The sequence below is a fragment of the Manis javanica genome, chromosome 12 (genome assembly GCF_040802235.1).
Source record: "Manis javanica isolate MJ-LG chromosome 12, MJ_LKY, whole genome shotgun sequence".
Classification (NCBI taxonomy): domain Eukaryota; kingdom Metazoa; phylum Chordata; class Mammalia; order Pholidota; family Manidae; genus Manis; species Manis javanica.
In genome coordinates, this window is record NC_133167.1 from 18,817,829 (window position 1) to 18,845,429 (window position 27,601).

At 51.2% G+C, this 27,601-nt stretch overlaps 1 protein-coding gene and 1 long non-coding RNA gene across 3 annotated transcripts; one reads left to right on the top strand and one right to left on the bottom strand.

Moving 5' to 3' along the window:
* Nucleotides 1-5,101: 5,101 nt before the first annotated feature.
* Nucleotides 5,102-6,045, bottom strand: LOC140844955 (uncharacterized). Its single transcript, XR_012123542.1, has 2 exons — nucleotides 5,877-6,045; nucleotides 5,102-5,399 (listed from the first exon to the last, which is right to left on the bottom strand). It is a non-coding gene; the product is annotated as an uncharacterized lncRNA (long non-coding RNA).
* Nucleotides 5,374-25,674, top strand: IGFBP5 (insulin like growth factor binding protein 5). 2 transcript variants are annotated; one of them, XM_017668159.3, is made up of 4 exons: nucleotides 5,374-6,199; nucleotides 19,023-19,255; nucleotides 19,903-20,022; nucleotides 21,169-25,674. In XM_017668159.3, the coding sequence occupies exons 1-4, from the start codon at nucleotides 5,866-5,868 to the stop codon at nucleotides 21,298-21,300; spliced, it is 819 nt and encodes a 272-aa protein (XP_017523648.1). In that variant the 5' UTR covers nucleotides 5,374-5,865; the 3' UTR covers nucleotides 21,301-25,674. The 2 variants fall into 2 exon arrangements, with proteins under 2 accessions (XP_017523648.1, XP_017523649.1); XM_017668160.3 differs by having other exon boundaries at nucleotides 19,026-19,255.
* Nucleotides 25,675-27,601: the final 1,927 nt, after the last annotated feature.

A 27,601-nucleotide genomic window follows, 5' to 3' on the forward strand; every position in this document is an offset into this window, starting at 1 on the left:
GCACAGAGGGGGAACGGTTTTTCTGTCAAAATGAACAGTTTATGCAAAAACATGGAGGCATGGAAAAGCATGATTTCTCTAAGGAATGGCATAAAGGTACATATTGGCCCAGCCAAGAACATGGCCAGAGTCAGCTCTTTTAAAGAGGTTCAAGCCCATCCCTCAACCCTGGTAATGGATCAAACCTTGTCACTGGACCAATCCTTTCCACAGTAGTAGAAAAGCAGTGTTTCCTGATGTTTTGGAAACCAGCATCAACTGTTCTAACCAGGGATACCACACAGAGCTGTGCAGGTTATGCACTGCAAAATAAGAGCCCCATCTAAGTGGGGCTATTCACACAGCAGCTGTCAGTTATGTAGTCATATGACAATTTCCTGGAAGGGTAGTAAAGTCTCTTATTCTAACAAAATCTGTATTTTATAACAATTTTATGACAAACAGAAGTAAAGTGCCTTAAGGAAGGCCATCTTTTCCTAATTCATACAAAGATGCCCTATGGGCTAGTGGTGGTAAGTTAGTTCTATGGCTTCTCCCTCTTGAAATATGATGAAACCAAATTTCAGCCATATGCTGAGATTTAATTTGGCCTTTCACAGCTCAAATGCATCATATTAAACCTGCTTCAAGCAGTTCACACTCTGTCTCTCTCCTAACCCATGTGATTTCATCTTCCCTACCTAGCCCATCTCTCTCCCTCTTAGATCTGAATCTACCAACCCTCTGCTCATTCACAACAGACCAGTTTTCCTGGTTAATCTCATTTTTTCCAGAATTCAAAGACATTGTAGGAACATGCCAGATTCCATGATCCAGAAAGATAGGAAGCTTCCAACCAGTGTCTATATTTATGGAGCTCTCCCTATTCCCCCATCTCTTTCCAGAACCCTCCTAAACATCATTTCTTAAAACTATTAAATTATATATTGCTCACTTAGAAATATAAAGTCACTCTGAATCGTACTTAGTTTGAGCTCTTTCGAAAGTCAGCCCTAAGATCAATTTAGACTCTAGTTAAATTCCCACCATAGCAAGCACTACTACAAAATTAACTGAGTAGCATGTGGTTTTACCCTCAGAATTGCTCCAACTCTCTTCTATAAGAAAACTTCATTTTAAAAAAACCTAGAAAAATATTAAGCAAAAAGGATGCAAAACCATTTCAGGAGAGCTACCTCTGCAGAGAGAAGATGGACACTGGTCAGAGCAGGAGATGAGATATTCTCTGTAACTTAGCATTTCTTTTCCACAAAACCTCAAACAAGCCTGGCAAAATGTTAACATATTAAATGTGTGTGGCAAGGAGAGGATATCTGTTATATTATCTTCTGGTCTTTGAATATTTGAAATATACCATAATTAACATTTAAACATTTTTAAAGGATATTTTTATGCACTTTGGCTGAAGGTCATATTCTAATTATTCATCAGAGAAGCTTTAAGGCATCCTTTCATGAACCCAAAGTAATCTAGTGCTGACCTGGCTGTACCTGTCTGCAGTGTAAAGTGCTTATGAATGTAGCTGCTGGTGGGACCTAGAGGATCTCCTGTCTCTGGCTGGATTAGTGCTGTCATGGCAAGAGGACAGTCCCACGGCTGGGTGGCGCACACTGGACTCATGGGGTGTTCCTGTGACCCGCATTCGCGTTTTTGCTTCTCCCACTACCACCCACCCCACCACCGTCTCCGTGGCTAAAGACTTCCACTAGTGCTGCTTTCCCTTTGAGAAAGGAGGCGTGTTTTCAATGGTGTATCTATTCTGCCACCTAGCCTTCAGCTGTGTCCCTGCAACAAAGCCGACTGGAGCAGCTCTCCTGCACAGACCTGTCTTGCTGAACTTCCCTTACCTGGGGAGGGACCTAAGCACTGGGTACTTTATTTCTTGAAGGTCATCCTACCTTAATTTTGTACCAAGATGAAGCGGTAGAATTAGTATGCCTGATGCATGCTGGCCTCTGGGAAAGGGACTGATGTCAATCTCACAAGGTCTTTAAAACAGAATAATTACTCACTGTGTGGAATGGTTTCCACAAGTCTGTCTGAGACAGTAGAGAGAGCAACACATCGGAAAGAATGAAGACAAGACCCTTAGCTAATGTTTTTCCTTTCCAACCAGGGGCATCCATGATCCTTTGTGTCTGAGTAAAAGTGTAGCTTTCCAAAACCATGTTATCAGGACTTGAAAATCATTCAGAAAACTCACAAAAAATACAGAAAAGGACTCACATTTTTTTTAAATGTTATGTGTGTTTTGTAAAGCTGTCAATATAAAAGCACAAATCTTTAGTCAGTCGCATTTCTTGAAACTTGGTTTTGATATGCAGTCAGCCTTTTAAAGGAATGAGGAGAGGTGATCTCTAGAGAGGCCGACACAAGTGGATGATATTTAACTTCTACAAGAAAACTGTGGTTGAAAGAGTTTCAGGTCTTTCAAGAGTAGGGAGGTCATGGAAGGGAAAGCCAGTCAGCAATGAGGGAGGGAAAGGAACCTGGTCTCTGATACTGGCATCTGCCAGGAATAAATGCGGTCTTCCTGACTAAATTCATTAATGTAAACTATTTTTTCCCAGAATCAATCTTTGAAAGTGAACAGATCTAGGCCTTCAGAAAAGAGGAGGGTGGAAATGGAATCAAGGAAGGCTCATAAGCATACCCCATAATCCAGCATCCCGGAACACTGGACTCTTAAAAGCAAACCCATCCGGCCAGTCCCCACCTTTGGACCAAACCACTGTACACAGCCCGAGGCTACTAAGAATTCTTCCTCCTATGCCCTATTAGGAAGCCTCCCCAGGGCCCCCTGAACAGCAGCTCCCGCCCAATCAGTCAACTCTCAACCCCTCATGACATAAGCCCATTACTAAGTGACACACAGAGTGGCTACTCCCTATGATAGCCCTGCAGGGTACAATGTCTCCACGGCCCCGCTGAGCCCTACCCCAAGGACCAGCTCCCACCACCACCGCCTCTTTCCTTCTCTGTACAGCCTTTTTGCCTTCCCTATGAATCATGCCCCTCTTTCTTTTACCTGTCCTCACACATTTTATTTTCCAGCCACTGGAAGTCGGCTAGACAAAAAGACATGTCACCAGAGGCCGTCTCTCTCAGAATAGAGGGAGGCTGAAACCAGGCAACTCAAGCCTCTCTGGAAGGAGCGCCACAATTTCCCCATTCATCTCAAATGCTACCAGCGTGCCCGCAGCCGGGTCTGCTGTGGAGTTGGTGCAGAAATAGGAGCAGGGACCGGAACACAGGCCGCACCCTGCTCGGCCACTCTTCTAGTCTGAACTTGATGCAAAAGGAAAAATAACACACCATCTCCCAGGCTCCTCGAATTTTTTAATATTAATTTTTTCCTGACCTTATCAAGCCCCCAGAGGGAAGAGGCAACATGAAGGGCTCTGTTGCCTTTTTTTAAAATCATTATACACAGCTTCTCCTCTCTCACCCAGCCAACACCTGAAACCCTTCTGGCGATACTAACAAAGGCACAACTCTAAACTTTAGTCTTCTTTCAAAATATGCCTTTTGGCAAATAGATAAGTGAGCAGAGAGAACAGGATCTGGAGTGTTAACAGCTTAGAACGAGATGCTCTTGAAGCAAAGCAGCAAGAGAAGTATTTTCTTAAGGGCGGTCCTGCAGAAAGAATCCTTATCATAGATAAGGGTGCAGTCTAGTGGCAAACTTCATGAAATGCAGCCCCTTCTCTAAAGGAAAGAGCATTTCTAAAGAGGAAGGAAAAATAAAAGAGGTGAGTCCCACCCCGAGAACTTCAGGATGGGGCCGCAATGACTGGTCCTGTGATTTCTCTGATCTGCCTGCACAGTCCATAGCCCATCCATGTCAGTTTCAGAAAAAAACTGAAATCACCACCTTCCTTCCTTTAAGACTTTAGCTAAAAAAAAGGGGGTGCTGCAGACATAGTGTCTGAATAGGTTGCCTGAGGTTTCAAGAGGGATAATGATGTTCCTAATCAGGATCTTTTCAGAGCAAGACCTGTGGCCCTGTCAGCTCATATTCCTGGGATGTGCCTGCCTGTGCCAATTAACTTTATAACAAGGTGGCCAGCCCTCCCATCCGCCTCCCATTCCCTCCAGGGATGAGATCCTACCCAATAGAAATGCCCCTTTAAAAGAGAATGGAGGGAAATTGGCACTACAATCCCTTCCTCTCATCTAAAACCCCACACCAGGACACTGTAAGACACCAGACAAGATTTTTAGGCTTAGAATTTTCTCCAAAGTGCCAGTCTCTATAACTCACTGCTCCCGCACTGCTGTTGTATGAATGTCCCTTCCTCCAAGTACACACAACACAGACACACACACACACATACACACACACACACACACACACAGCTTCCCTGGGCCCACAACGTAGCTGAAGGAGAATGACCATCTCTCACTCCACCAGCAAGAGAAACACCCTTCATTATATCCCCTTCGCCAGACTTTGAGGGGGAAATGCAGCTTTCCTTTTTTTCTTTTTTTTTTTAATGCAACTCGTCACCCATGGCTGGTCATACCACATTAACACCGCCCCCCACACACACACACGCACACATACACACCTTACGTGGTAACTTAGGTACTAGCAGACAGCCATTCCCAAAGCTTAGGAAGAATTTCTTGGGTACTCTATATGTCCAGCTGGCTAGTAAGAAAATGCTTCTCCCTGCGCCCGGGCTTGGCTGGTTAGGGGTGAGAGGGAGGAGGAGACCGGGTTACTCCTCATTGTGTCCACCCTTCTCCCAAGAAGTACCTCTTCCATCGGCCCCCCCTTCCACTCCCTCCCCGCCTCGGCAGCCCCAGCCCTGTCCCCCATGCCCCCTTCGTACATTCCAGAGGGAGGAGGGCACTATTCGGGGAGTGAAGGGGAGCCCCCGTGTGTCTAGAAGGCCTCTCCCCACCCCCACGCCGTGTGAGTTTGTACAGCAAAGCTCCTTGGCATCCTCGCTGGGTTGGGTGTTGGGGAGCTCAAATTGCAGCTACGAACTGGCTGGCAGCCAGGGGCCGTCTATTTAAAAGCGCTTGCTCCACCGGAGCCCGTAGTCTCTTTGGAAACTTCTGCCGGGGGAAAGAGCTAGGAAAAAGCTGCAGAGCGGTGCGCTGTGGGGTTTCTCCTTTTTTTTTCTTTTTTTTTTTCTCTTTTTTTTCTTTTTTTTTTTTTTTTTGCTCCTTTTAATTACCCCTTCCTCCGTTTGCACCCTTCTCCGGGCTTCACGCAGAACCTGCGAATTTCGAATAGGTGGTGGCAGAGTGGGAGCAAAGAGGTGTTAGGGTTTTGGATTGGGGCTCTTTTTTTTTAATTTCTTGATTTCAACATTTTCCCTCACCGTCGCCGCAGCAGCCGACGACTCCTCTTACCTGTTCCGCGGGCAGCCGCGCGCCGCTGGCAGCTGAGGGTTAGAAAGAAGCAGGGCGTATTTTAGATTTTAAACAAAAATTTTGAAGGCAAATCCATTTTTCTCCCCCCCCACCCCCACACCCCCTTCTCCTCCACAGCCTCCGAGCTCATTATCCCGGTGGTTGCTTTGGGGTGAACAATTTTTGTCTTTTCTCCCCCTGCAATTCTGACCAGGTCCGCCTGGGCGTCTGTTTCTCCGGCCTCATCTCCCTCTGCGTGCACCTGGCGCTGCTTACTCCCCCAACCTGTTGCTAGTCTTTAATCCTTGAAATTGGACTTGCTTGCAGGCACCCCAGCCCTCCATCCCTCTCTATATTTTGCAATTGTCTGGGAGAGGGCACCTGCTCTACTTGCTAGAAAAAATCTCCCCCACCCCCTCCGGGCGCTCCTTCGGCCCCTTTCTCGCTGCACTCTCACCCTCCTGCCCCGCCCCAAGGTAAACGGGGAGTCTCAGGAAAATGGTGCTCACCGCTGTCCTCCTGCTGCTGGCCTCCTGTGCGGGGCCGGCCCAGGGCCTGGGCTCCTTCGTGCATTGCGAGCCCTGCGACGAGAAAGCCCTTTCCATGTGCCCCCCCAGTCCCCTGGGCTGCGAGCTGGTCAAGGAGCCGGGCTGCGGCTGCTGCATGACTTGCGCCCTGGCCGAGGGGCAGTCGTGCGGCGTCTACACTGAACGCTGCGCGCAGGGGCTGCGCTGCCTCCCCCGGCAGGACGAGGAGAAGCCGCTGCACGCCCTGCTGCACGGCCGCGGGGTTTGCCTCAACGAAAAGAGCTACCGCGAGCAAGCCAAGATCGGTGAGCGCGCTCAGTGTGCCAGTCAGTTACACGGCGCACGGCCCGGGAACACGGGACAGGCTGGCCCCGCGCGCTTTGCCCAGCAAGTGGCTGAGAGCCGGGGTGCAGCCCGGGGCGGGGGAGGGCAAGGAGGGTCCTTGCATCTAGGAATTGGAGCCCTGGCCGACCCTGCTACTCTGGGCTGCTGTCTAGCCGAGCCTCTGGCGGTTTTCGCTCCTTCCAGCCCCTGCCCTCAGCCTTTTTCACCCCACCCCTACCCCTGGTCTAAGCAGTGACTCTTGAGCTATTCGGTCTCAAGGTCCGAAGGGTGCATGTTACATTATCAGCTTCTCCCACCACCCCTCACCCACCCACCCACTGCGTTTGTATTCTTAACTTGAAAAAAGAAATCTCTTTTGTTAAATTATTGCTTTAACTGGGGACCTGGAGAGAGGGGCGTTACAGGTCTTCCGTGCTGTTTCCACCTTTGTCCCTCCCAGCCCCCGGCCCCACTACCAATCCCTCCTGACGTTTCTGTCCTCCTACCCTGACACACACACGTACACACACACACGTACGCACCCTTGGTCGCTAATGCCTTTTGCGTAGGGGCTTTGATGTCCCTCCCATGTGCACACCCATTGCTCTTAACTTGATATGATTGATTCCGGTAAATGGTAAAACATATTAATATACAAAATACCTGTTTTCCTCCCAGCAAGAAAAGAATGCTTTAGGCACTGGCGGCGGCAGCCGGGAGGTGGGGACGCGGTGGGGCGGGGTGGGGCGGGGGGAACGTTGGTGTGTGGGAGGTGGGGGGGTGGAAATTAAGGAAGGATTTGATGTTCCTGTGCTGGGTGTTCGTCCCTGACTCCAATTCCTTTTCCGCTCCTCAATTCAAATTCAGATTTCACCTAGGACAAAAGGTGGATGAGGGTTGGGAGGTAAGAAGGGATGTGAAATTCAGACATCACAACTTCCGCGCCAGTGCTAACACCACCCACCCACCCCCGCCCATCTCTCAAACCCGATCATAAGCGGGTGTGGTGTAAAGGCAGGAGCTGGCCTGGAAACACCGAATGCAAAATCAAGGGGGCGGAGACAGAAAAGCAGCGCTCCAGGAGCCTCCCCTCCGTCTCCAAGTAGCCCCGCCCCCGAGTTGCCCCGCCCCCAAATCCTCGGTGCCAGAAGTCTAGGGTTTAAAAGGTTGACAGATGTACTTGTTAGAACAGTTCCGTCCCCCTTAGAATGTTTCTTTCTGGAGTTACCTGATCTTAATATTTTTTTAAGTTTAATGAACTATACACAAAAGTCTGAGTCTGAGACGTCAACCTGGTTATTTATCCGCTACAAAAGGAGTTAGGACTTGACTAAATAACGTTTATTCTGTGTAGTTTCTTACTAGGACAATGCCCTCTCCCTCCTATCCCTTTCCATTACGAGTTCCTAACTGCCAACTACAGACGCTAACGTAGCGTTGGCTCTTTAGAAGAGGGAGGTAAACCTGGATGCCCACAAACCCTTAAGGTTTTGCCTGTCGCAGGCGGCCGCCCCTTCAGTTTTGCAAAGGGAGGCGTTCTTCAGATTGCAGCCTGCAAAGGAAGGGACCGAGAAGAAAATGCAGGCCCTGGAAGCCCCAGAGGCGGGTTTGTGGAGTTATTTTTATTAAAGCCACTTTTCGAAGGTGGTTCCGCCTGCCTTTATCTTGGTGGATGTGGATTTGGAAAAGCTTAGCACCAGGGGGAAAAAGGTATTAATTGATTTTCTGGCTTGGAAGCGAGCGCGTTGGGGAATAATCTGGTCACATAGAAAGAATGTAAATTATCACTCAGCCGCATTCAGGCCCCACTTTTATGTGCCCAACGGTGTGGCTGGTGTGAAGGGCGCGCGCGCGCGCTCAATTGCTGGGAAAGCAAATGGGCGCGTCCAACTTTACAGTACACACGCACACACGCTTTTGTCCCAATGCCCTAGAGATTTCTCTGAAGCCCCTTCCTCAACCCCCACCTTCAGGGTGCCTCTGGGCCAACGCAGAACAGCCTCCCCGCCTCGCCCCCACCCCGCCAGCGCCCTAGCCCCCCTGGGCGACTCCTTCCAGCCTAAGGCAGGTGCCTGACCCACTGCGGATGCGGGATGGCTGCGCTCGATCCCTGGCAGGGGCTGACCCCTTCCTCCTGGACGAGGGGATGAGTGCGTGCTCCTGGCCGGAGCCTTTCTCTTCCAGGACCGTTGGGTGGGCCCCAAAAGTCGGAGATGGCGCAGAGACACTTCTTAAAGAGAGGAAAATGAACAGAGAGAGGGAGGGGTGTGTGGATTCCTTTGGCCAAAATTTCTGCTCCACAACTCCACACCACCACCACCCCTACCAAAATCTGCAGTAGGAACCTCGGTTTGCCTCTTCCTCCCGCAGTCGCCACCATATAAAGATACAGATACATAGGTGATATGTGTGTGAGTGACACACATCACAAGTATATGATGATATATACATACACCCATTATATATTTACATATATATATATTAAGAGAGAGAGAGATGTATTCTTTCTACACCAAAAAAAAGAGTGCATTTCTAGAATCAGAAACGGGGAGCTGAGGAGAGCGAGGTGGCAAGCAGCCAAAGCTTCTGGGAGGAAGAGCGGAGGGCGGGCGGACGGAGCCTGGTGTTTTGCTAGGCACGTCGCTGAGCAACCGCAGAGGGGGTCCGCCCGCGAGCTGGGTGCTGGGAGCGCGCCGGGTCCTGCATTTTATTTTGGCCCGTTCAGGGGCCTAGAAAGGTATAGAAAACAGAAGGCATGTGTGTGAGCCTGAGGGGAGGCGGAAGACAGGAGTTATTTATTGGCCAAGCTCCATAAATATGGTGAGCTGGGTGGAGTCAAGGAAGGACCCGGCTTCGCTCTGGGCTTTGTTTGGAGAAGGAGCCTGGCGGCTTTCTGCGCGGCTGGGTGGCGCGCATACTTGCCCGGGTCTGGGAGAGCTCTCCTGTGTCTGTGGGACATTGCGTTTGGGATACAAGTGGGTTCTGGGTTTCAGTTCCATGTCGCTGAGAAATTGCAGGAAAAAAAAGACAAAAAAATATGCTTCTGAGAAAGAAAAAAAAAATACATAAATAAAAATGAATTGAGCCTTTGCTCCTCTGAGGGGTTTGGCCTCCACCTGGCTTCCACTCCAAGCCTGGTCCAAATGCCATGTTAAAGTCAAGTTCCAGAGTTAGGTTTATTGGCCAAATTTGTGTCTGGGTTGAACAAGATCATGGAAAACTGAAGGAGCCAGATTCCTTTCCCACCCGCCCGCTTTCCTTTTGAAACAAGCCTTTGAGAGGCTGGCTGTGCCCTGAGCCAACGAAAATGAGAATCAGGAAGACACGAGATGGTGCTTTAACTTGACTTTTCTTGCCTCCTCCCCGCCTCCACCCCCTTTCTGCTGTGTCAGCTCAGACCGGGAGTGCAAGCAGTTGGCCACAGTGAGAGGTCTCATTTTCTTTCCGTTTCTTTTTTCCCCTTTCTTATCCCTTCCTCCTCCTTCCCCCTCTTCCACCCCCAACTCCAAGGCATCCCCTGAGGGCTTGAGTTTTAAGCCAGAGCAGCTGTGAGTTAGTCCTGGGGCTGGGGCTGGATTTGAGTAGGCAGGTGGGCCTGCAGCTGCAGAGGGAAGCCTGGCAGACCTAGGAGCCAGAGGTCACCCTGAGGGTTATAGCAAAGGGCATGGGAGCAGGAATCGCAGCAGAAGCCCTGGTGCACCTCATGGGATGGGGGGTGGGGGGTTCAGGGAGGAGCTAAAGGGAAAGGAAGGTGATTTTTGTCTAAAGTTTTTATTTTGAACCTGAGCAAGACCTTTGAAACTATGAGGTATTTAATGTGTGGAAAATAAAACCTTGTAAAGGGATCACCACACTCCAAGCCCACTGCATCCAGAAACTGGAAGAACACCACAAACGGACCAGGTACCAACAAGGGACCCACAGGCAGAAGTGAGGAGCACGAAGAATGGATGTGGTGAGAGGGAGGCCATTTGGAGGGGTTTGTTTGGCACTTTTAACTACAGCTTGATCCAAAGGTTGCAATCCCCAGACCATCCTTAAATTAAAATCTGGATATGTTTTCCAAAACAATAAGACTTACTACATATTTGCAAAAATTAATAAGCAAATTAACAAGGAAACTGATTCTAAGATTCCACCCCTCTCTCCCCCACATCCAGAGAATCTCCAACTTTCTGTTTCCCATTCCATTTCTTTCCATGATTTCTGTTATGTCTTTTTTTTTTTTTTAATATAAATCCAGAGGAGTGACTGGAAATCTCTATGGGAGATGAAGTGGCCTTTCCCGCCTGGCTGCACAACTTAGCTCTGTCCTAGAGTCTCTCCAGGAATGGTGTGGGTATTGGCCAAGGAATGCTAAAGCTGGAAGGAACAATCATCAAAGGCAAGGCCCTCATTTTGCAGATGAGGCTGCTGAGGCCCGGAGTGTGGAGTCACTTGGCCAAAATCAGGTGCAGCGTTAGCGACAGAGACAGGACTCAGTCGTAGAACCGTACTGATTCAAGGACTAGGTTCTGCTCTTCCTGGCTTTCTTCACTAGTCACTTGGGCTCCTGCCTGGACCTGGCCTAACCTGCAATAAGACCTTCAGCAGATCTTGCCAATGCTCTCATCCCATAACAGCAGGGGTTGTGAGGATGTATGAAGGCTCAGAACTTGGGAGTTCCCCTGGAACTCCGTTTTAGGGGAAGAAGTCTCTGCAAGGTGGAGAATGCAGCACCCCTTTTATTTTCAGTCATAATCTGTTCTGCCCCTTTTCTACACAGTCTTGGAAACAAGGCTGGCTTAGGCAGGTGGTTTGGTGAGGGATGGGGACAAGGAAGGTGGAGAGGGTGTTTCAGCCCAAACTTCAGGTCCATGTGCCAAACCTCATTTCCTAAATGGCAGGGAGCTTCCCTGATGTGGAAAGGCAGGCAAGCCCTTGCTGCCCCTTGGCTGTGTGCAATGGTCCATCGTCTCTAAGAACACAGCCCAGAAGTGGCCTGCTTGCCATGGCAACCAGCTTCTACCAGCACAGGCCTTTCATGGAGCCAGGCATGCAGATGAGTTTGGGTCAGGTGGGCTGAGATGAGGGGAAGAAAACCACAAGCCACTAAAGTAATAAGACAGCAAGAGGGTCTCTGGGTTTTTGAACAGAGGCTGGTATCTGGAATATCTTTGAGAAGAGGAGAGATGGGCCTCCAGACTACGGGCCTGAGGTTGAACCGAGGAATTGCTGAGAGCCATCCTAATACAACCTGGAGGCTGTGGCAGCTCCTCCCTTGGAGATTCTGCAGGAGGAGGGAGATAAGATAAGGCCCTCTTTCCATTAGGTTAGACGCACCAGGTGAGCCCTAGGGGAGAGGTATCTTACATCTGCAATAAATCTCAATTTGGACACTAAATTTTCATCACAAATACTTGCTCTGTATTTTTAGGTGTCAAAATTTACATTTGGAATAGTAAATTCATATACCTGAGTTGTTCCAAACATACTCAAAAACTTTCCAGTAACTAAACCAAGTATCGGTATTTAAATTTACATTCATTTAAATGGAATGAATTTTAAAATTCAGTCCCACTAGCCACGTTTCAATCATCAATAGCCACATGTGGCTACTGGCCACCAGCAAGACCCATGTCCACCTGAGAAGAGAACTGGGGCCCTACTCTCTCCTCCTGCCCCTGAAGAGGCCAAAAGGAAAACTCTCCACTTTGATTGACAGATACCACAGGACTCTTGTTTGACCCCTCGGAAGCCTCTTAGAGGGACCAGGGGAAAGGAATTCTGGCTGCCAGCTCCCTGCTACCCCTTTCTGGTCATCCAGGACTTGCCAGGGGAAGTGGCTGCCTGATGGCAATGTTCCCAGTGGGCCGTAATGAGTCGCAAGTGGAAGTGTATCCAGACAGAGAAACAAGTGCGTCCTCCCATGCTCATCTCCCCTTCTTCCATTCAGAGGCTAGCCCTCCATCACCCTGTTTGGGGGTGTGTATCGGGAAGGCTCCACCTTTCCCAGCTCTAGAGAAACCCTGGGAGTTGTGCATTAGAGCGTGTTTCCTGTGTGTAAATTTATCACCAGCTGCCTCCCAGGGATCAAGAAATATACAGGAATCACAGTGCTGTATTCTAGTTTGGCCCTAGATGGGGAAAAAAGGAGAGGGATCCTTTCTTTACCTCTAGTCCCTGGACAGTGGGGGATGTATGAGTGAGACCCCAGCCTTTCATTCTGGGGGAGTATCACCAAATTGACACCTGCCACATCTATGCTGTGGAGGGCGGTGGGTCACCTTTTTCCTCTCCATCTTTTGGAAGGAGACCTGATACTGTAATGCAGCATGAAGGACTGGGATTAGACAAAGGGACAAATTCCCAGGGTGAGTTCTCTAATTTCAAACTGGCTCCCAGAGGGCTTGTGCAAAGGCCCTCTCACCTGGGGTTGGCAGTCAGACTCCCCAGATGAGAAGAGAGAAGGGCAGAGCCATCACTTTCCAGCAGACCTGCAGTCCAAGGAGCCTGAGATCTTGTGATCTGCAGTAGACACCTGTCAACCAGGTGCCTCAGCAACCAAATTTTTAGTTGATGATTAGAACTAGGAGGGTGAGGGGCAACGGAGACAATAAAGGCAGAGACTTGTGCTGAGAGTTAATTAGCACGTATCAACTCATTCGGTCCTCATCACAACGCTGTGGAGGGGCTGTCCTCAGCCTGCCCATGACTAGATGAGAAAACCAAGGAGAGCGGTCAAAGGAGATGTCCCCCAAGGCTCATCGAACCATTGCTAGCCACCTCCCTTCCTCCCAAGAATGACTGAAGGTTGGGGAGGGGCTGTCTCACTCCCGGTCCTGAATGCTCACCCGCTGTGTTATATGCTGTATTTAAGTCTCTGCTCAGGATTGAGATGTTATATACCCGAAGGCCAACTTGGCTGGTGGTTTAGAGCACTGAACTATGTTAGTTTGTGTGACCTGAGATGGGGGCTGTAAAGGAGCTCAGCAGGGTAAGCCTACTGGCCTCAGTGTCCAGTCACTGACTTTGAATCTGCTCCCCACCTCTGCCAGTCACCCCAAGGCAGCATGACACCCCTCCTGTGTCTGCTTGCAACTCCTCCCTTTCTGCAGCTGTTCATTAGGACGACGGTGGTTTGGGTTTGTTTTCCTCTTGGCAAGTCAATGCTCCTTTCCTTCTCAGCCCATAATTCAGATTAAAAAGAGCCCAGAACATGCACGTCTGTGACTGACCCCAGCAGAAAAAAAAATAATGTCTTCCAAGAGAGATGGGCAAACCAGACACTGGTCAGGGATGGGATGGACTGTGCACAGCCCCTCCCTTCCTCTTTATGCAAAGACACGCACACACGGTGTAATTGAGTCATTTGGCATCCACAGCTGGGGAACAGTCGGACTTCAAGAGACTGAGACGTGTCTTATAGTTTTTTAAACAAGTACAGCCCATCCATCATTTTCCCATAAGCCTTGTGTGGTAGCAAAGAACAGGGAGCTGCAGGGTAGCTAGGCAACAGAGCAAGGTAGAGAGGGGATGAGGAGCCTCTAGCCATACCCAGGCATGGATCAGTGCCCTCAGACCCCCTGTGCAGACTTTTCTGCAAAGATGGCAATGTTCTATATATGTGCTGTCCAACACAGTAGTCCCTAGCCACATGTGGCTTCTGTGCCCTTGAAATGTGGTCAGGACAGCTGAGGAGCAGAATCTGTAATTCGATTTAATATTTACCCATTTATCCAGCCATATGTGGCTAGTAGCTACTGTGTTGGACTGCATAGCCTTAGATTAAGGAAGCCCAGGAAATCCAGGGAGCACCTACTTCTTCCTGCTCCTGGGTTACTGTGTCTCCCACACCTGCAGTTGCTATGCTGGATGGCAGGGGGCGTGGGTGAGGTGTCCTCTCAGGGCATCCGAGGAGCTCCAACTTCCCACAGTCACGCTTTGGGACCCACTTCTCTTTGTCTCTTAAGCTGGTCTATACATCTCTCCATTTAACGATTATTTATTGAATGCCATATGCACGAGAGGCAAAGTAAATGACAAAGCCTTGCCCTTAAGACATCCACTGTTTGAATTCCACAGAAGCTAGAATGAGGGCCAGAAAAAACCCAGTTCCCCTTTTCATTCCCTGTAGAGAGATCCTGGGTGAGCCCATCTTATCTTCTGGCTTAAAAAAGAGACTTTCCTCTTCCCAGATCCAGGTGGCCTGGCAAAGCCCTGCATTCTTCCTGAGCTGTGAATTCTGACTATGCCTCAGTTTCTTCTGTTTCTGTAAGCAAAGTCACAATATCTGGGCCACCCAGTTTTCTCTTAAGCTTGACCGTGAGGTCAGGATAGAACAGGAAACCACCACCAGCCTGGGGCCAGGCTGTTAATGGTGCCAGGGTGTGACTAAGAGTCCCAGGGTGGAAGGCCAGATTGCAGGGAACAGCGGGTCCCCAGCACGTCCAACACTGTGACTGGGGACCAGGGGCAACCAGAACCCTGCTTTACGAGCTTGGCCTGCATGTGCTGGTCAGCCATCGTTCCCCTGCAAGAGAAAAGCAGCAGCAGGAGGGTGGGGCTGGGGAGTGGGAGAGCTTGGGTAGGGGGCACACGCCGTCTACTTGCCCTGGGAGTAGCACTGCCCACCCTACGATGCCTCCAGGTCCCTGAACCCAGACACCCATTGTTGTTGCTGGACATGAAAATGACAGAGTCCTCAAGCAGGTGTTCGTGTCGCCCCAGGAAGGCCATGTGCCTGTGTGGGCCTGGTGGCTGCTGCTAAACCATGTGGATGGGGAGTGCCCTGTGACAGAGGAGGTACGTTGGCCACCCCAACGTGGCAGGGGCTGGGGCCATCAGATTGTTGGTTGGAAGGACTGTGGGAAGAAACCAGAGCAGACTCAGAACCCACCCTAGGGGAACAGTCAGGACAATACAAGAGCCCTCACTTCCTTAGCAATAGGATAAGATCATGGAATTGGTTTCCCAGAGGAGAAACAGATTCTGTGCATTCCACATTTCCCATCCCATCCCTGCAGAATCCTTTCAAAATGACATCTAGAGATAGGAAGGGAGTTCCCATTATGTTTCTCTGCTATCCCTGATCATTTTTCAGTTGCAGAGGAAAGAAAAAGCAGGGGACTATGCACCCATAGCCTTGTCCCTTCTTGCCTCCAAGCTCCCACCCCTGCCTCATCCTGCCCTCACATGGGATTCTTCTAGTCCTTACCTGCCTCTGACTCTTTAAATGCATGTTGCAGACACACAGAGAAGGAGAGGATTTGAGTGCTTGTCAGAGAAGTAGGAGAGGGAGACATGCTAATGCCATATTTTAAAATTGCTGCAATCCCTAGAAAAAAAGCCCCTGGGAATTAATGTGTGGCCGTCAGTCTCCCCTGCCATCTACTGGCCATGTGGAGGTAATGACCTGTTGGTCCAACAGCTTCCGGAACCCGCTGCACCATTGAGTTGCTTCAGTTGCTGTTTTCGCAGGCCAACTTCACCAGGAAGTCCCCCCTGCTTATATCCCACCTAAATCCCTTCTGCAACATCAGTCCCGATGAAATAGCTCAGGAGCTGCCAGTCTACTTGTGCCTTTTTGTTTTATCAAAAGCAAGTCATTCCGAAATTGAAAGCCTATTTCTGACCCGGCTACAAAGCAGCTGAGTAGGGCTAGATGGCTCCAGCATTCCAGCTCCAGTCTTACTTTTCAGCGCTTTAATCTTTGTGACTCTGTGCTGGCTCCATGCCAAGTTTCCACTATCTCTCCGGAGCCTACAGGTGACCCCAAGACCCTGACTGGTATCTTTGATACTCGACTCTCCTGCTGCCTAAGTAGTAGGTCCCATGGGGTAAAGTGGCACCAAAAACCAGAGGCACATAGAACTTCAAGCCTGCCCTTCAGAAGCAGCCAAAGAGCCTGCAAATAGATGCAGGTATGCCCTCAGGAACCCTGCCTTGCAGGAGCTGGGAGAAGGAGAGGTGGTTTGCAAAAGGGCTTTGACATTTTGTTTCCCAGTGTCACCATTACTTGGCCCCAAGGCAGTACTTGAACACTTTCAGACTAAAGAGAGACCAAAGGAAATTGTCCCAAAGTTTACTGAACCATTAATAGCCACATCCTCCTCCCAGGAAAGGGGACTCTAGGTTAAGCGCAACCCACAGCACTTTATAGAAAATGTCCTAGAAGGTGCAGAGTCTGGAGAAGAGCAGCTGATATACGGAGGGCAGTGAGGCAATCTGCCTCCTCCACCTCCACCTCTGCCAAGGCCAGAAAGAAGCTCTGTGAGAGAAGGTGAAGCCACGCCCGACTGAGGGACAGGGCCCCCCAGACAGGTGGCCAGAGGAGGCTGGGTGGCATCCCCATACCGGGCATCTTTAAGAACTAGAAAGAGCACCACTGGGATAGTGTGTGGACTTGTTTCTGCTTGAGCACAGAGATGTGGACTAGTGGCCTGTTGGAAGGATGAAGGTACGGCCAGCCGCTGGAGGTGAGCAGCCTCCTGTGAACTCTCCCACTGAAGAGGCAATTTCTTGAGCCCAGCTCCGCGGCTGTCCCTGAGGACAATTTGCTGGCCCTCCAGGCCAAGCTGGGAGCAGCCCCTGGGGGAGGTGCTCACACTTCTTCCTGTGCTGTCAGCACCCAGGCCTCTTCTCCTCCTCCCTGCACTTCATCTGCTTACAATCTAGATTGGCAGGTGAGGAGTGGCCATGAACCCCCAGAATGCTCCCACCCTTTCAATGGCAACCGTCTCTTGCCCTCTCCCCTGCCCCAGTGTTTTTTAGAGTCAGAATGCTTGTTGATACCCAGAGGGGTTGAGCCAAGCGTCAGGTCACTCGGTGAGATGGACTCAGCAACCTTTCCGTGCCAGGCTAGCTTTTCCTTTCCCCACCCCTCTGCCCAAGTCCTAAGCCTCAGGTTGGGCCTGCATTACTAGACAATAGAGCCCTAGGCTTTCAGTTTGCACAGACTCCCCCAAACCAGCTATGTTCCTCCCTGCAGACCACCCCTTTCTAGCTCATCCCACCACTGAGAGAAGTTTCTTGGCCCCAAAACAGCACTCTTTAAGCTACTCCCTTAAAGGCTGCATTCCACCTACCAGGCACACCACCACTCTGATGAACCATCACGGTAGGTTTTGACAGTCAGAGCACTGAGTCCACACACGGTAGAAAGAGGGAGTAAAGGGGTCAAACGCGGGGAATGGGGACCTAGTGCTGAGATACGTGCAGGAGAGCCCTCCCAGTGCCCTGCTGTTTGCTTTCTCCCCGTCATCTTCCTCTCCAAGGACTACTTCCCTTCCTCTCCTGGGTGTAAATACCCAAATCAACCACCCACCCAAAACACAGCAAACCTGTGAAGGCTTCCTAGGGCGGGGGCTTCCCTGCCAGAGCCTTATAGACCACATACATATTCAATTACATTTGACAAATCCTGAGCCCGGAGACAAACAGGGGCTCAGGGGCTTCCTGCCACCTGCCTTCCTGACCAGGTTAGGCAGGCCAGGTCCCCAAATGCCTCCCTTCACACACACCTGGAACTTCCCCTGGAAGGGACCTCCTGCCCCCAGGACACAACTTCTCACCCAGCTGTGCCGTCCCTGCCACCTCCTGTCACCCCTCCTTGGAGTCCTCTCCTTGCATTTCCCATCCCAAGGCTTTACCGTCCCGGCTCCTGGGTAGTCCAGCAGAGGGGGTGGAAATAAGGTTTTTCCTTCACCCCATTTGAGTTATTCGGGGTCACCCTCAAACCCTATTTTCTTTTCCCAGAATTGGGAAAGAAAAGAAGGCAATGAAGACAGGGCCTCCCTGCCCTGCGCCTCATCTCACTGTGGGCATCCTAGCCACACCCTGCCCACCTGGGAAGAGCCATCTCAGACCTTCCTCTGGGTCTGCCGAGGCTGCTGGGGTCAAGGAGCTAAGAGGAGAAATGGGGACCCAGAGAAGAGGGTCTGTAAGATAATGGAAATCTATGGACGGAGGAAAGGACGGACAGGTGGAATTAAACAGATCAACAAATAAATGAACAAAGTCCTACTTCTTTAAAGGTCATAAGTCAAGCTAAGTATAGACTGTCACCAAGTCACTCCTATATATAATTGCCCCAGTCCCAGCCAGCTGTCACCTCTCTCGGCCTTGAGCTTATGTTCCAGTCTCCCAGAGCCTGAGCGCTGAGCCAGCTCTGAGCCAGAGCAGGAAGTAAAGCCTCCGGCTCTGTGCCTCCCACCTCCAGGCCCCATATTTCCCGCTCCTCTGGCCCCCTTTCCCTGTTCTTCATGAGGGTCCCAACCACCCTGCTAGTGCAGACCCTCAGGACCCTCCTGCCCACAGGTCCCCAAGTCTAACTGTTTCTCAAGTCCAGCAGCTCAGAAAGCACAGACCTCACCAGAGGATAAACTTGGCCTTTCTTGTGCCCTATTTCCTCTGACCGCCCAGACCTTCAGTCTGTATTCTTATATAACAGCACCACCTCCAGCCCCCGCCCACTTGATTAGCCAGCCCCTCATCACAGCCACAGGCCACTTCCCTCCTCCGTCCCATTCCTGCCCCCAGAATGCCCCCCTTCCTAGAAACATCCTCCACCCTGTTCACCAGCTTGATTTTCTCAACACTATTCCACTCCCTGGAGTCTTCCTAGACTGGTTCTGCTGGGCTCCAGCCATGCCAGGACTGCCCTCCACTTACCAGGGCCAACTCTGATGTCGGGGTCCTTATTTCCGGGCTTCCCCCAGTTTAATGAGCTCCAGAGACGCCATCTCCTCGCCCCAATCCTCCGAGCCGTGGGCTCTGCCCCTTTGTGTCTCAGCCCGCAGAGGCTGATCCGCCTCCCTCTCCCAGCAGAGAGAGACTCCCGTGAGCACGAGGAGCCAACCACCTCCGAGATGGCAGAGGAGACCTACTCCCCCAAGATCTTCCGGCCCAAGCACACCCGCATCTCTGAGCTGAAGGCTGAGGCAGTGAAGAAGGACCGCAGAAAGAAGCTGACCCAGTCCAAGTTTGTTGGGGGAGCTGAGAACACTGCCCACCCCCGGGTCATCTCTGCACCTGAGATGAGGCAGGAATCTGAGCAGGTGAGTCTCCTACAGTCTCTCCCATCTGCCTCTGCATCACATCCAGCAGCCTCTGTTACCACCCTGACTTTTGACCTTTCTCTGTCTAAACGAGCAAACATGGCAGCAGGAGGCACTTAGGCTAGATCTAGAAAAGGACCTACTGCTTATCATGGTAGCTCAGCTTCGATTTCGGGAGGACTTTCAGAGCTTATATTTATCAGGACCCAGAACTTGTCTGAGTGCGCAGGAAGCATTCAAGCAAAGTGCCAGCCAGCCAGCCATGGTGAGCACAAGCCACGTAGGTGTAGGACCAGCCTGCAGCTGGGTCCTCGCCTAGGCAGAAGCTGAACATTCTCCGAGAGCATCTCCAGATGACCACCTCTGGCCTTAACTACCGCAGAATGGAAACGCTCCGGGTGGCACAGGAGAAAAATGGTACAAAATGCCTCTGTGTCTGGTCAAATGCAGTTTGCACACCTTATACACCTGCGGTTCGTGACATGTGAGAGAGAAGAAAGATCTTTGGTAGCAATGAACTGGAACAGCAGGTGGTGACTTTCTCCACTGACCCTTTAGCCCCCACCGCCTGGGCCACGTGTTCTGCACACCTAGGTGGTTTGTACTTGGGTGCTGCCACACCTCTCATCCCTCTGGTCTGCACACAGGGGCCCTGCCGCAGACACATGGAGGCTTCCCTGCAGGAGCTCAAAGCCAGCCCGCGCATGGTGCCCCGTGCCGTGTACCTGCCTAACTGTGACCGCAAAGGATTCTACAAGAGAAAGCAGGTATGCACCCCCTGCCCCGTTCCCTGCCCCCAAGTTCAGAGGGCTCCTGAAAAGACATTTGCCAGGAAACCTCCACCTCTAAATGCCTAAAATTTCTTTCATCACCAACATCCTGACCTCCAACATCCACGCACATTACCATAGTCATAGTTTACCCCATTGCCTCCTACACTATAATCTACCTAAATTTTGATGACTCACTTTATTTACATGAATTCATTTAAAAAGGAAACATACCATTGCTTCATGTCACATGCTGTATGCATTATTTTCTGAAACACAAACACATATATATGACTTCAAAACACCATGAACCACCTAAAATCATTTCATTCCCCACTCACAGCCAGGCTACCAGTGACACTACTATTGGTCAATGAGTAATACTTAGCCTCTTAAAGGGGCCCACATGACCTTAAACAATGGATCTCACAGTACGTGGGGCATCAGAGTCACATAAAGGGCTTGTTAAAAGACTGATTGCTGGGCCCCACCCAGAGTTTCTGATTGGTAGGTCTGGGCTGCGTTCTGAGGGTTTTGCATTTCTTACAAGTTCCTTCCCTGGTGACCCTGACTCCATGAGGATACCCTTCATCTAAGTTAGGGTTCAAGACCCAGAGGTCCTTGGGTCAATTCTCAGCCTTCCACTTACTAAATATGTCCTCTGACCGAGTTATTTAATGTCTTTGCCTCCAGTTTCCTGTGTAAACTGAACAGTTGTACCTGTTCTCATAGGGTTGAGAGGAATAATGGATCAATCACTGTAAAACACTGAGAACAGTACCTACAATATAGTAAGTACTGGCTCATGATAAAGCTGTACAGGTGGTGTCTTCTATTCCTATTATTCATTATTATTTTCATCAAACTTCATGAGAGCATGTAGCTCCCTGGAGAACACCACGCTGGAAGACCCTGAATGGGTGACATAAAGAAGACGTTGTAGGAGCCAGCCAAGGGCAGACTGCCTTAAGTCAGCATTTTCCTGGGCCCTCTAGGGGGACACCAGCACCCCCGAGGGTTGGATAAAACCCCTCAGCTCTCTGGGGGTGAGAGGCTCTCCTGGGGTGCTGGGGAAGACAAAGGGCTGGGCAGTAGCTGCCTCGAGCACAGCCATCCTCATTGCCTGTCACTCTCCTATCCCAGTGCAAGCCTTCCCGTGGCCGCAAACGTGGCATCTGCTGGTGTGTGGACAAGTACGGGATGAAGCTGCCAGGCATGGAGTATGTCGACGGGGACTTTCAGTGCCACACCTTCGACAGCAGCAACATTGAGTGATGCGTCCCCCCAACCCCATCTTTCCCTCACCCCATCCCACCCCCCGCCCTGCCTCCAGCCAGTGCCTCCCTCCACCCCAGGACACCACTCATTTCATCTCATTGTAAGGGAAAAAAATTACATATATCTATCTATTTGAGGACACTGAGGACCTCGGAATCTCTAGCAAGGTCTCAACTTTGAAAACAGCGACAACAGAGATACAAAAGGCTAAGGAGAGCCCCCCCTAAAATAATTCTCTTTTTAAGACAAGTTGAATGGACAGGGAAGGGAAGAGAGGAAGAGCAAGAGGAAGAGGGGAAGAAAGCACGTGTGTAGAAGAGAGGGAAGGAGGGACAGGGTTACAAAAAGGAGAAGAAGAATGTGGGCCACTGGGTCGCGGCTGGAGCCATCTTTTGTGTCCAGCCCTGGCCGAGTTGGGGAGATGGTTGGGCACTAGAAGGTGTGACCCAAGATGTGGCATTGATGACACACTTGGAGACTTCCCACTTTGGACTGGTCGCAGGAGGAGAAAGGAAAAGGCGGGCAGCTCCTCTCCTGGCTCCGTCCCCTCCAGCCAGCCATCTAGACGGCTTGCACCCTGTCCTTCCTCTCATCCAGCCATGTTCTCTCTCCCGCAAATTTATGAAAACTAAAATGCATTCCATTCCTCTCAAAACAAAGCAAATTAATAACTAAGTGATATTAGATAGCTAGGTTTCCCTAAGCAGACACATAAATATTGAGTCTGTGTGCATATTTCACTCCCTGTGCAGACTTTTAGATATCAGTACACACCCCAGTAGTGGGAAGACTTGTTCTTCCAGGGAGAGTAAAACTACGGGCCGACGCGTGTGGTTCCAGCCCCTCCTTGAGTTCCATTTGCAACTAGCACAGCCTCGGTGGGAGGATAGGCTGAGAAAAATTAAATGTGGGCTTGTAGTTATCTACAAGGCTCCATATAGTCATATATAGGCATATAAATCTATTTTCTTTCTTTCTTTCTCCCTTCCTTTAAAGGTTTGCATTAACTTTTCAAAGTAGATTATATGGGCGGCATTGAGGAGCTTCCTCATTCTGGGAAAACCAAGAAAATCTATATTCTTCTAACACAACCCATATTTCCTGCCTCCCAGGGGCAACAAATTCATGGGAGTTTGTGAGACATGCTGTTGGATTTTTCGTGATTTTCCATGTATGTTCACATGTTCACCAAGCCAGGTAGATGAGAGCCTTCAGTGGGGCGCCCACCAGGCACTCCCAGCTCATCCCATTTCAGCCTCAGACCCTCTAGAAGTAACTGTCTCTGGACCCCACACCAAACAAGCCCAACAGGTCCAAGTTTAAACCCTGGTCCTGCCAAGCCTTTCCATGCCATCTGGGCAGAGCCTGCATTTCAGTCTTCATGCTGGCAGAGCAGGAGAGATGAGAGACAGGAAAGCAGGAGACGGAGACAAAAAGGTGTGCATACATACAGGGAAACACAAAAAGTGACTGTCAAGCCAGAGGAGATGGAGGGAAGGGACCGAGGGTTGGAGGAACAGGGAGCCGACTGCCCCATTCTAGCTTTGGAGCAAAGCAACAGAACGGAGGAGAGAAACTTCCATAGCTCTCCATGGAATCCCTCTGGGGTTCAAGGGGAAGGAGAGAGGAAAACGGGGGGAGAGGGTATAAGAGGGCAGTGAGCTTACTCCAGGCCTTGGAGCTGGGGAAGGTAGAAGATAATTTTAAGTGGGTTCCAGACTTTAGCAGTTGGATAGGAGCAAGGATCAGCAGAGACTGACCAGGCTTTTGAAGAGACAAGACTGTGTTCTCAGATGCTGAGGCCAGAGTGTCTTTCAAGCTCCCCAGCTGCTCTGGCAAAGTGCAGGCTTCCTCCCTGCGGTGGAGGGGGAAGAAAGGCCTGGGACAACCAGGGAATGGGTGCCCTGGGACACCATCATTCGGCAGCCAGATTCCGAACCAAGGAGAATTCCATTCTCACCGACTTCTGCAACACATTGGCAGCCCTGGGACTGTCCTGAGGCTGGAGCTAGCCTGCCAGGAAAGGGGGCCTGGACACTGGCAAGGAGACCTTTTGCTCTGTGAATGCAGCTCTTCCCACTGCTTCCTGATGGCATGACACAGCAGAGACCACCCCAGCGCTGAACCTGGGACAATGAAGAGGGACAGCAGAGAAGTCAAGCTGTTCGGGCTAGTGGGAAACTTGGAGATGTCTCCCACCTCCCAGATGGGACAGCTGACTGGGGTGGGAGAGGAGGCTGATCCTCGCAGGACAAAGGGCTTGATGGGGACAGCCCCCATGAGGACTTGCTTGGCCTTGCTTGTCAGCCACCCCATCTCTCTGCACAAGTGTCCCCAACCCCTGACTCACATTTCTATGTCTTAGGCCAGTATCGTAAACCCTTCCCACCTCCTCGCTGTCTGCCTACTCATTTTTTGGATCTTGAACAGTCATCTAACGGGGATTTGCCTGGGGTGCCATTCCCCCTAAGAAAAGACTGAGCCAGGAATTGCATTCCCCATGTCTACCCCTTCCCAAGCCTGGACCTGGCTCCTGAGAGGGGCTCCACCCCTCACCCCCAACTCTGCTGTTTACTGGACTTTGGATGGACCTCAGCCCCATACGCCAGCTCTTTGCCATTAGCCATACGATGGGGGGTTACGGCCTGATTTAGCTCCACCAGTCTCTTCAGGTTTCCAAAGTTCATGCCAATTAACCCAAGCCTATGAGTCTCCAGTGCTCGCAGGGGCTCATTCTGTTCAACCGTCCACTCTCTAGAGGATGCTGGACCTCCATGGCAGATGGAACTAAGCCGCCCAAGAGGGAGGTCTGGCCTGAGCCTGAAGTGGGGAGACCCTGGCGAAGGAGTCCCTGATGAAGATGGAGCCCCTGCCTGGGTCGGGTTTGGGGCAGCAGGTGAGGATGCTGCCAGCTGTGAGGCCCTGATCAGGGCTCTTCAGACTGCAGACTGCCTCCTGGCCCCTGTCTGCTGCTCTGCAGGCCTTAGGCTCTGCGTTCTTTAGGGCTTCACGTCTAAATGTTGCCCCCCACCCCAACAGGTCTCTTCCCATCCCCTTTTGACTCATGCCTCACTCTGGCAGTGGAGACGATGCCTGTCATCTCCCACTGCTGCCAGGTGATCGAGGGAGGCCTTGACAGGACTGATCCTGCTTCCCCCAGGGCTGCCCTACCTGCTGGGCAAAGCAAGGCATCTGGGAAGGCAGAGCCTCTAAAGTTTCTCAGACAGCCAGGCCTGGACACACAGGCCTGGAGACATTCAACCCCACACATGCGGGGAGGACGGGAGGCCCAGGAGGCCCAGTGTCGTCCACCTCCTGCCTCCTCGGTCGTTTTCCCATCACCACCTCGGTGGTCTCCATGGTGACCTGCAGTGTCAGCCTGTCCTGGAGAGTGGACCTTGACAGTGCATTGCCCTCTCCGTCCACTCAGGCCCAGCGAGGGCCCCAGCTCCGAGCAGAACTTCAGAGAGGACTGGGCCAAGGGGGAGCAACCCTCCGGTCTAAAAGAGGACATTTTGGCTTCCAAGAGAAAGGAGACTAACTGTTGGGAAGTGGTGGGACGAGGGAATGGGGTTTACCAGCCAGCAGCCTGGGCGTTGTACTGTCTTTATTTTTAAAACCACTAAAGTGCAAGATGTAGTTTGCACTTTTCTCCACTTTTGTTTTCTCTTAGGTTTTTGCTTCTTTTTTTGAAACATGCTTTCTTGGTTTTCTAATTGAGTCTGTAGTTTACCCATTTCTGCACACACTGGCCTCCTCTCTTTAACTCTTTTTGGATGGGCAAAGGGAAGGTGGGGAGGGTCAGCCACCCGCACCCCTTCACCCCCACGTCTCTGTCCCCTCCACCAGCCTGAGTCCCGACACCACCTCCACACTGTAGCCCACATGGATAGACAGTAATCAGACAAGATTCCTTCAGATTCCGAGTTCCCTACCGGTTTGTTCGTTTGTTTCTTATGTCAGCAATAACCACAGCATGCATTGTTGGGGTTCTTTATAGCATTACAGTCATACATACCATAGCTCTATTCTCTCCTTTTTTGTTTTCAACTTTAAAAAAAAAAGTAAATGCTCATAATCAATAGTGGTGAAAAGGATGAAAAAATAAACCAACAAACAAAACCAGTTTGTGGGAAAAAAGAAAAAAAGTGGAACAAGAAATCACCTGAAGGCAGAAGAGAGTGCCTCCTGTTTAGCATTTTGTACCTAAGGAAATAAAAAAAAAAAAAAAACACCCAGAGAATCTCACGTTTTATTAAAAAAGTGAAGATTGCTGTACACTATTTATTCAACTTATAATTTATGTTACTCCTTGATCTTTGTCTTTTGTCATGACAAAGCATTTATTTAATAAAGTTATGCATTCAGTTAGCCGGCGTCAGCGTCCTCCGAGGGCCCGGGAAGGCAGGCGAAGGGCGATCGAGCGCACGTGTTCTCCTTGGGCCGCACTCCACAGGGGAAGGAGGAGAGGCCCAAGAGGGTCCCCCGACGCGCGCCCCCTGCCCAGAACTCGGACGCCCCCTTCTCCATCATCACTCAAAACCGTCTCTGTGAGTTACTGTAGACAATGCCTAGATCAGGGGGTTTGATCAATGCATGTTCCACCACTGAACCACTATTAATAAGTGGCCTTCCTTTGCCCACATCACATGATGGCCTCTTCTCCTTGGAGAGGAGTTTCAGGAAGGCATTTCTAGAGTGTTCCTGAGTCTCCAGTGCCTCATAAGCTCTTTGCTCCTGGGAACCTCTCTCGGGCCATGGAAGCCTACCTCCCACTCCTCCCCAGCCCCCCGCTGTTTGGCCCCCCAAAGAGGGAAGCTATGAAAGGCTAGTGCCTCCCTGTATGTCCCCTGCTGCATCCCCCTGCTGCACCTCCCAGTCCAGGGCACACCAGGAAAAGGGAGATGGTGGCATCTCTGCTCTGAACCCCAGTGCCCCACCGCATCTGAGTCGCTTGGCAAGCGGAATAATTGGGAGCGACCCTGGCCAGCAAGGGGGTTGGTTGGTCCCTGGGCATGCACACTTCTGAAGGGCAGCTGAAACTGCCTTTGCTGAGCCCTCCCGGCCCGTGCACAGCTTTGCAGACCCTCGGGCATTCCCCAACGCCCAGCAGCGAAGGCAAAGATGGAGGTGGAAAGCTGCAGTGGGGGCACAGAGGGACGGGCAGCCTTCCCCACTGCCCTCTGCAGGTGCCTCGGTGGGTGGAGGAATGGGAAGAGTAACGTGCAAAAGGCCATGCTGGTCTGGGCCAGACCCGTGGCACCACCTGCCTGGGACTGCCTCCTGGCCTCTGCAATGGCAGCTGCCGCCCCTTCTGTCACCCGCGAACCACCTCAGGGCTGTGCCCAGGATTCTGCTCCCCATATTCCTCCCCCGGCCCAGGCACTGCCCCGTGCTCCACCGCTCCCCTTGCAGCCCCCACACACAGCCTCATCTTCCAACTCCCTGCTCACCCACCAGTCATTTGCTATCGGGGCTCCCAGCTGCTCCGCCCCTCACTCCTCATCGCGGTGGCCCCAGCACCTTGGTGATCACGCATTCATCCGGGGTCCTTGAGGTCCAGTAGGACCAGACCAGGGCCTGGAGCCTGCTTGTTGCCCATGCTCAGCCCTGGAGGTGGTGGCTGGTCCAAGGCCACCCTTTTAGGAACACTGCTGGGCCCCACTCTCAGCTCGGCCAGCCTCACCTCCACGGAAGCCACCCTCTGAGCCTGGGTGCCCTAAAGGGTTCCACATAGAAAATATGAAATAAAAATAAAAACCACTCTCCCCTTCCAATGGTAGTTTCTATCCCAGTGGGCGGCATGGGCTGGCAGCTGCAATGCCAGGGTTTCCCTTGAGGGGAGTGAGTCCTTGGCCTCCCCCATTGTATTTTTGTATGCACCAGGCCTGTGTGGCTCTGCTTCCCTCCCTCAGGAGACTGGAAGCTCCACTGGTACCTTCAGCTTGTCTGGGTGTCACCTGCCCTGCGGCACCTCAGCCCTGGGTAAACCTCACCAGCCAGTATTGTCACAGCCCTGCTGAGCCTGGGGGACAAAGTGCCACCAGTGTGTGGGCAACATACAGAATCCCCAAGCCCCCAATCCTGCCTGGGGAACGTACTAGGGCCTCAAACTGGGTTGTCTCCCTCCCATGTCCCCTCTTGTCTACAGAGCACTTCCCTGCACCTCCCCCTCCGAGAAAAGCAGGACACACCTGTGAGAATGGCCTGTCTCCCCCCCTCAGCCACAAACCCACCAACGCAGCCCCTTCCCTCCTGAATCAGTCCTCCTCTGTTTCCAAGGACAGCCCCCATCCCC